The sequence below is a fragment of the Mus pahari genome, chromosome 2 (assembly GCF_900095145.1).
Source record: "Mus pahari chromosome 2, PAHARI_EIJ_v1.1, whole genome shotgun sequence".
Lineage (NCBI taxonomy): Eukaryota > Metazoa > Chordata > Mammalia > Rodentia > Muridae > Mus > Mus pahari.
In genome coordinates this window covers 62040371-62049410 of record NC_034591.1, presented here as the reverse complement: position 1 = coordinate 62049410, position 9040 = coordinate 62040371, and the positions used below count along the sequence as shown (strand labels likewise).

Genomic DNA, 9040 nt, shown 5'->3' with positions numbered 1-9040 from the left:
ATAGCTGCTTGAGAAGGTAGATCGAGGGGAGTTTGACTGCACTTACCCCACATCACTGCTGGTATGGATGCTGGACTGTAGCTGAGACACCACTTCAGGGCTGGAAAAGCACAGTCATAGGTGTGGGAAAGCTGGAGCTGGTTAGGGGAGTCCCTGGGCCTGTGATGAGACTGGGCCTTGGGGTTCTCAGACATAGCTGGGAGTCTCAAAAGAGCAGAGAATGGAGTGGGGAGCACAGGCTGGGGACATTGTAGAACTCCGGGCTATGGGGCTATGGGGTGGGGAGCAGTGAAGAGAGATCTGGCTTGTTCCAGCAGGGAGTGATTGTCCTTAGTTTGGCAGATGCAGGCTTAGTGGCAGCTGTGGGTGTGAGTGGAGAGAGGCCTTCTATGGAAGATTAGTCTGCAGCTCTGTAGACAAAGGCCTCTTTCATGGCTCCCCACTGTGGATCTTGGTGAAAAAAAGACAGTCTATGGTACCAAACAGTTTATTGTCATGGTGGAAAATGGATGCCTAAAACCATACCTCACTTCTCAGGGTGGTCCTGAGATTAAATACACCCAACACCTTTCAGTACCCAACTTTTTGAAAAGTTGTATGTAGTGACTTTATTAAAACACTGTTTCATCTTCTCATTGAAGCAACAATACTTTTTCCACCTTCTACTGAGAATGTCTTTTGCACACATAAGAGAGCTGTTACTTCAAGAAATATCTTAATTTACACAAAGTTTAATCCATAAAAAAAGTATAGTCTTAAAAGCCATATAAAACAAAATGAAAAAAATATGTAATTCTAACAAAATGTGTGACTGTGCTAGTCTGCCACTGTGTATATAACCAGTGCCCTCACTATTTCTGTTTCCTAAGTCATAAAACCTGAAAAACCATCTTCACATAAAGACTTCAGACAAATTGGGGGGGGGCAGTGCTTAAGGGTAAACATGCCATGGAATATGGAAATTTTACAAACATGTGTCTAAGAGAATAGTCACAGCTAGGAGGGTACAGCCTCTTCCTGTGTCTCCTTTGTGATAATGAAATGTAGGTATATATAGGTAATACCACTCTTTGACTCTAGCAGAAACAGCTTTCCTTTTGCAGACGTTGTCATTGAGGTCTTATACATCAAGTGTCATAATTTTGGGATTTATCTTGCTTCTACAATTTAGAGAAAGGACTTGTAAAGTTTTTAGTAATTAGTCCTAGTCCATATTTTACATAGACATATATATGCAATGAAATTGGTTAAAGGCTGTCTAGTAGTACCTGAAAGTTAAAGGTTTTAACTGTATAGTAACCAAGTATATGAAAACCTTTGGTTGATCCCTTTAAAAATGAAGTAAGAGCTTGATGTTCTTTCCGCAGTTATTGATATTAACAGAAAGCCATTGGTGCTACATGTAGGTAGTTATACATCTTAAAGGCTTTAACAACAGTTACTTCCAAATGTTGACTCACTCAGTAGCTGCCTCTGATTACATAGAGTATGCACTTAATGCATTTTCAGCCCCCTGGAAACACCATAAACTTTTCTGAAAGATATTGACGTACATACTTGTATAGAATACTTTGTGGACAAGGTAAAAGTCAAAAAGAGGTTTATGATATTAAGCAATGTAAAAAAAAATGAAAGGTTAGTGTTTTTTTCAAGTTGTTATGTTGTATACATCAAGGTTAAGTAATGGTGTGATCTCAGTGACAGTGCAGGTTAGCTCCAGTGTATACTTGGCTGTGACATAAAAATAAACCCACACCCATACCTTAGCACAGTCACTCAGCCTCCTGCATAACATCACCAGTCATGACTTGTCAGCCCCACCTTTGTCTCCATGGCAATGCCTGTCACATCTGAGTTGGGTGCAGAACACAGGAGCAAAGCCTTTTTCTTCAATAGTGTTCAAGATTCCTCAGGTTTTCAGTTTTGATGTGAACTCAGAGAATTGTCCCAATAGTTTCTGCCAAGCCCCCTTCACTTCCTTATTTCTTAGACTGTAAATCATGGGGTTCAACATGGGTGTCAAAATCGCATAGAATAGAGAAATCAACTTTTCTTGTAGGACAGAGGGGCTGGAGTGGGGCTGTATATAAGTGAAAATGGCCATGCCATAGCACAGGGCAACCACAGTGAGGTGGGAGGCACAGGTGTGAAAGGCTTTCTTTCTTCCCTCCTTGGACTGGATTTTGAGGATGGTGGAGATGATCTGGATGTAGGATAGGAGGACCAGGCAGAATGGGGTCATCAGGAGAATGATGCTGGATACCATGATGGCAACTTCATTGGCAGAGGTGTCCACACAGGCCAGCCTCACCACAGCAAGAAGCTCACAGGATATATGGTCTATATACATGTTCGTGCACATGGGCAGTTGGAAGGTGATAGCAGTCTGCATGACTGAGTTGATGGAACCACCGACCCAAGACACAATAGCCATCCTACTGCATAGTCCTGTATGCATTATGGCAGAGTATCTCAGTGGATTGCACACTGCCACATAACGGTCATAGGCCATCATTGCTAATAGGACAAACTCAATCCCTCCTAAGCCCAGAGAGAAAAATAACTGGGCTGCACAGCTCAGAAATGGNATTGNTTTGTGTGTAGCAAGAAAATGAGCCAGCAGCTGGGGGACTATGCTTGTGGCATAAGACACATCCACCAGGGACAGGTTGGTGAGAAAGAAATACATGGGAGTGTGGAGTCTGTTGTCCAGTCTGATCAGAACAATGATGAGGAAGTTCCCCAATACTGTCACCAGGTACATCAGCAAGAACAGGATGAAGAGGGAGACTTGAGTGTCCCAGTCACTGGACAGGCCAAGGAGGATGAATTCATGCATCCATGTCTGGTTGTCTGTTCCCATTGAAAAATGTTAATCTACACTGAAAGTGAATCAGTTGTTCATCAAGAAGCACAAAAATAATACTTTTGATTCATCTATGTAACTTTCCCATCTGCCAATCAGGCACTTTGAATCATAATGGACCTGATCCCAGTGTGTTTTGTGCTTACTGTGCCTTAGAACAGATGAAGGCCTTCATGTGGATGTGATTTGGTATCAGAGGGATCAGCTAAAGCCTGAAGATTATATATTACTACCATGCTAACAACCTTACCACTTCAATAACCCATCTTCATTTCTAGAATGAGCAGAGAATGGTCCATGATATTAGCTGATAAAATGATGAGCAAAAACGAATGTAACTGGACTGGTTAAGTGCATTGGTGAAATTCATTAATCTATTATATAAGGAAGATTTGAAAGAAGTAAGGACTGCAGAAAGCATTAGATATCCAAGATGTAAAGAGTTTTACTGTGCAAGAGCGTGACTTTGGTTTAATGCTAAATACACACACACACACACACACACACACACACACACACACACGCACACTATTAATAGCACAAACCTATATATGAGCTCAAATGTGGCTAACATGGGATAGAAACTTTAAGTCATGAATTGAGGAATTGACATAGTTATATATGAGTGTTAGTAGCAACATGACCACTATGTTGAAATAGCAAATATCATTTTCCCTCCCATCCCTTCCATGAATTCAGTCACAAATATCTGAGGAAGTAAACTTCAATACATCTGAGAGTTCACATTTGGTTTTGACCTTACAGACTGGGGAGCAGTGGAACAAATGGCCCCTTTGAAAGATTTTGATATCTTCAGCATTAAGTTAACTTGGGGAAGGTAAGGGGATTTTTCTTTTCTTCTTTTGAATTTGTTGTTATTAAGAACCTATCCTTTTGGGGGTTCAAGAGATGAAACACTGTTGCTCTTGCAAAGGATCAGGGGTTTGGCTTTCAGCACCTACATAGTAGACCACAACTATCTATAATTCCTGTTCCAGGAGATCCAGTGCCTTCTGATATCTGCAGGCACTAGGTATGAAAGTCTTGTGGTGCCCATACATGCATGTACACAAAGTATCTATACACATAAACTAACTAAATATTTTAATAACTATTAAAGACTCTATACTTTGGATCTAATTTTCATGAAATCAAGAATAGAGATGCTTAGATGATCTAAATAAAAGAAAAATATTCAAAGTCTATTTATCATCACCCAGGCCAGAATAAAGTATGAATTTTAGTGCATGTATAGTTGGAGAGAGGTCTCCATTTTGCTTTGTGCTGGGCAAGAACCTTTTCAGTAAACCTCCTATAGTATAATCTGAATGCTGAAGAGAACCAAGTTTCATTTTACTTCTTAAGTTGGGTCATTCTTGCTGCATGCATGCCTATTCACTGACGTTCCCTTCATTGGCACAGAGGTGGGAGGAACTGAAGACAGGGAGAAGCTTAGTCAAAGTTAGATCTCTGAGCTGGAAGGGTGACACTGCCACCGCTTTAACTCTCTTACCAGACAATGAACAAAAGAGAGCAACCAGTTCCAGAAATCTCTGTGTTGTACATGGTTTAACCCCACAGCCTGCCTTCAACTCCTCTCAAATACCCTCCTCACAACCTGGCCCCGCCCGCTTCCAACAGTTCGTCCTTTGCTGCTCAGTCCTGATCCTCTCACATGCACTTACCCTGGTGCTTTTCCAAATAAACAATCAGCCTGTGAAAGCAGCTGTCATTTTAAAAGAGACATTCCATTTAGAATTTAAATTCTAAAAATCTTTAAAAAAAATAGTTCATTAGAAAAAATATTTCAGCAGGTGAGTGATGACTATGTGGTAAAACTGGCTTGAATGGGGTCCCCTATTCCATTAATCTTACAGATTTGCTTAACACTACTCTGCCAGAAACTGATATTTCAAGGTACATATCACCCTTCCCATCTCAAACTGCCAAGCAAGTGGAGGGAAAGACACAGAACCAGAATGGAACAATGGCTAGAGACTGGTACCTGTTGCACTGTCCTATTACCAGAAGACCAGGCAAGTGTACGACTCATGTGCATTTCTTGCACACCTCCAGCTCCACTAATGCCAGATCTCATTATTAATAAGCCTCACATGCTTTGCACCCTTGTAACTTCTCTCTAAGTCCTAGAGGAGGTTCCTTGGGCTCCTGGAGTAAATATACACATAGTCTGAGTGGCTGAACAGTTCACTGGTGAAATTAAGGTTGGGAGATGAGCATACCTATACCGAGTTCCTGGACTCCAGAGGTGCCAGTTCTTAGCTACAATATAACTCATTTTAATTTCCTGCTCTATACCTCCTTTGGGACCCTTTTTTTTTTCTTTCTCCTTATTGACCTTAGATTTCTTTGTTTTGGAGTAGGCATTACCTTCCCATTTCCCTCTCATTATAGAAAATATGCAGATGCAAATCTATGTTTGGGAAATGATGTTTATTACATACATATTCTAGAATTAGCTGCATCTCATGACTGACTTCCAATTTCCAGATTCACTTCCTATTACTTTTCTTCTAAGCTGTGGAAAATTCTATTCATTAACTTAGAAAAATACAAAGCTTATGATAACCTGCAATCATTAAGTCCATAGACTTTTGTTCTATGTTTAGTATTCCTTTATTCTTAAGCAAATCAGTTCTACCTAGTGCTCCTCTAGTGTTCAGCTTCCATTTTAAGTTTCCTCTCTATTTTGGGGTAGATTCTCTAAATTCTCCTGTAGCGTTGCAGTGAGCATTTTCCAAGATTGTGTGCTCAGACCTTGTACTCTTTTCTTTTCTATTATTATTTGGGCAATGTTGATTTTACAATTTTTATTATCTAGTATGTGCAGCCCAAGTTTAATTAGTTCTACGGTAATCTCTCAGACTTTTCCCTAAAGAAGATCAAATGGTTTAATGAATACTTCCTAAATCTCTCACCATTGACTGCATTCATCTCCCTACACACTAGATTCCATCTAAAGCTTTTTTATTTCTAATAATAATAATAATAATAATAATAATAACCCCTCTTTTGCTACATATTACATATCTCTTTAATCCCCACATGTTATCATGGCTGTCTGATGAAGTGTATGAGTCCTTCATCATATTTCTTATGTAATCTTTACCTAATCAAAATGATATGTATTATACTTCAAATCAATCATTCAGAAGACAAATTTATTGACATAATTTTCATGTGCTAACAGAATGTTTAAGTGGTTTTGAAATTAAGTTGATCATTGACAGACTTCCATGTAATTCATAATATTTTCATACACTATAATTTATTTTACTAACTTTATCTTGCTTCACATTGTACAAAAATGATTTTTTATTGAAATATATTTCTAGTGCTTGAATACCTTCATGATAATTTAGATAATTATTCTTCATCTACCACATTTTCAATTTGTTTCTAATTTTACTGTAGTTCAAAAATAATTAGTATATAAATATTCTTTTCATGTGTATGTGTGTGTGGGTGTGTGTGTGTGTGTGTGTGTGTGTGTAAAACCTGCATTTCAAAAGCATAAATGGAGGAACATGTTGCCTAGATGTCTTAACACAGCTACAGTTAATAGCACATTCACATTACTTTGTGCTCACCTTCATCCTTTATTTCACTATGAATAAATGAGGGTCCAAATACAGATTTCATGATATATCACTCTGGTCAGAAAGCCAGAGCTTGGTCTTTGCAGCCACAAACAGTCTGTGGGTTCTATTGTATTCCCTAAATATATGATTTTCATGGGCATAAAAATGGAAGAGATATTTGCTCTTTTTATTTGTATAAACAAGACAAAAATAAGCCTGTGAGTCAAGTATAATCCCATAGCTGGTGTTAAGAACACAGTGGTGTTGAACAGTGAACATGGTGTCCATGTCTGTTTTACTGAGCTCTCACTCCTACACAACTAGTCTTCACATTCTCTGTTCAGTATTTGATCAACTGCTGAAACTTCACCTGTTTGCTAGGCATGCTCCATTCTCCTGTGATAAATAACAAAATCTTATTTTGCATTATTTGAATTGCAGTATCCTCATACTCATCACACCTCAACTAACACCCTGTTAAATATCCTTTAAGATATATTGATGTGTTTAAAGCAATCTCATTGTTCAGAACATAATGTTGAAACATGACCTACACCCATACCTCACTTTCTTCTACTGTTTTATAAACTATAGGAAGGCAGCATAGCTATTGTGGTCATAATGAATAGAACATAGTAAATACTACAGCAAGAAAAACTTTGCATCTGAGGCATAGCTTAGGAGTAAAAGCATATACTTACCATGTGTGGGGTCCTGAGTTTAATCCCTGGCATGAAAAAAAGAAAAGAAGAATTCAGGACAAAGAGAAGGGGGAGAAAGACTTTTGAAACATTCTATTATTATCCCCTCTGACTTCCCTATTACAGCCCTATTCCCAAGGCTCAGGAAATATCATAGATGATGGGGAAAAGAGGTTGTAATGTCCAGAGGTTAGCAGGACTGGGACAAGACAAATGAGCTCATAAATTTACAGTAGCAGTAGTTCCATAAGTCCTGTATAAGATCATACCAATCACCATTGCAGCATGACAGGTAATGGTCATTAGGGGAGGTAGAGTCAGTTTTCTTTAAGATGTGGCCCTGGTGGGTGGACCATACTCCACTAAGTGTCCACACAATCATAACTACATGGACAACACACATTTTATTTGTTAGTTAATTGAATGAGAAATAATTACCTGTGTTTGGCCCTGGTGAAAATTACCTTTATGTGCCTTTGAGAATTATATAGTAATTACTCACTGCAGTAATTTATCAAGAATTAAGTGTATGTTCTGTGACAAAGAAACAAAGACCCAAAACCAAAAGCATCCAAGATCCTTTAGACAAACTTCTTCATGCTGTAATACATATAATTTTAAAAATTAAGCATTACTCAGTTCTTAATGAAGTAAATTTATTCACTGATTATATAGGAACTCATATTTTTCTCATATTTTAATATTAGTTTTGAACTATAAAAAGTCAAATATTGTACTTTCACTAATTCAATCTTATATACTCACCCACCATTTCACATACAGTTTTTCTTACACACACACCCATTTTCTGCCCCTTTATATCGTCTTTATATAGTTGGAAGTATCTATAATCTGAAGAAAAAAAAAAGAAAAGTAAGGAGTTAATTCTCACAGCCACACAAATTGATGTAAAAAACCATACTGGCGTTTGTCTAGATGGAATAGGTGAAGTTTAACTTTAGATGCTTCCCTTGCTCTGAGTTTGTCTTCTAACATGTCACCTCTGAGCCATGTAACATTTCTGTGTACTAAAAGGCCTTTTAGAGGACAGGGCTCCTCCTCTGGAATCACACTTTTCTACCCTCTTTTTTATTCAGAACGTTAAAATAAATCAGGATTTGATGTCCAGTTACACATGTTTCTATATTACAGATGGCAAATTGGTTACATTTTCTATTAACAGTTGCTGTTTTGAGGCTGTTGAATTCACTTAGGCTCCTATTCCCACTGAGTCCCTATAGGTCTACAGAAGGTCTTTTTATTCCAAATAACAATAGAATTTGTGAAAATAAGATCCACATCACGTTTTGCCTAACACATCTTCCTCAGATCTGGCCCCGAGTATAAAAGATACATCAAAGGATATGTGATCAGCTGATCATCAGATCAAACATGAGAAACACGACCCATAGAAATTCACCAAACAGCAGAAACTCTCACTCAACTGGTGCTACACAGTCATCACATATGGGTCTGGGAATGCACTCTAATGCTTCTGTTCATATTGCTTTCTAAGCATCTTTAAATAGCATTTAGTATTTCTTGGTGCCAACATTGCACAAACACCTATAGATTGCTCTTGATAGGATAGATATATTAACTATGTGTAGTGGCTAGCTTTGTGTCAACATGACACAGCTGGAGTTATCAAAGAGAAAGGAGCTTTAGTTGGGGAAATGCCCCTATGAGATCCAGCTGTGGGGTATTTCCCCAATTAGTGATCAAGGGGGAGAGGCCCCTTGTGGGTGGGACCACCTCTGGGCTGGTAGCCTTAGATTCTATAAGAAAGCAGGCTGAGCAAGCCAGGGGAAGCAAGCCAGTAAAGAACAACCCTCCATGGCTTCTGCATCAGCTCCTGCTTTCTGACCTGC

At 38.6% G+C, this 9040-nt stretch overlaps 1 protein-coding gene across 1 annotated transcript; it reads right to left on the bottom strand.

Annotated features, from left to right (window-relative positions):
* Positions 1-1909: 1909 nt before the first annotated feature.
* LOC110317155 (olfactory receptor-like protein OLF3) lies at positions 1910-2863 on the bottom strand. Its single transcript, XM_021191563.1, has one exon. It carries the CDS (start codon positions 2861-2863, stop codon positions 1910-1912), a length of 954 nt encoding a protein of 317 aa, XP_021047222.1.
* Between the last annotated feature and the right edge of the window lie 6177 nt (positions 2864-9040).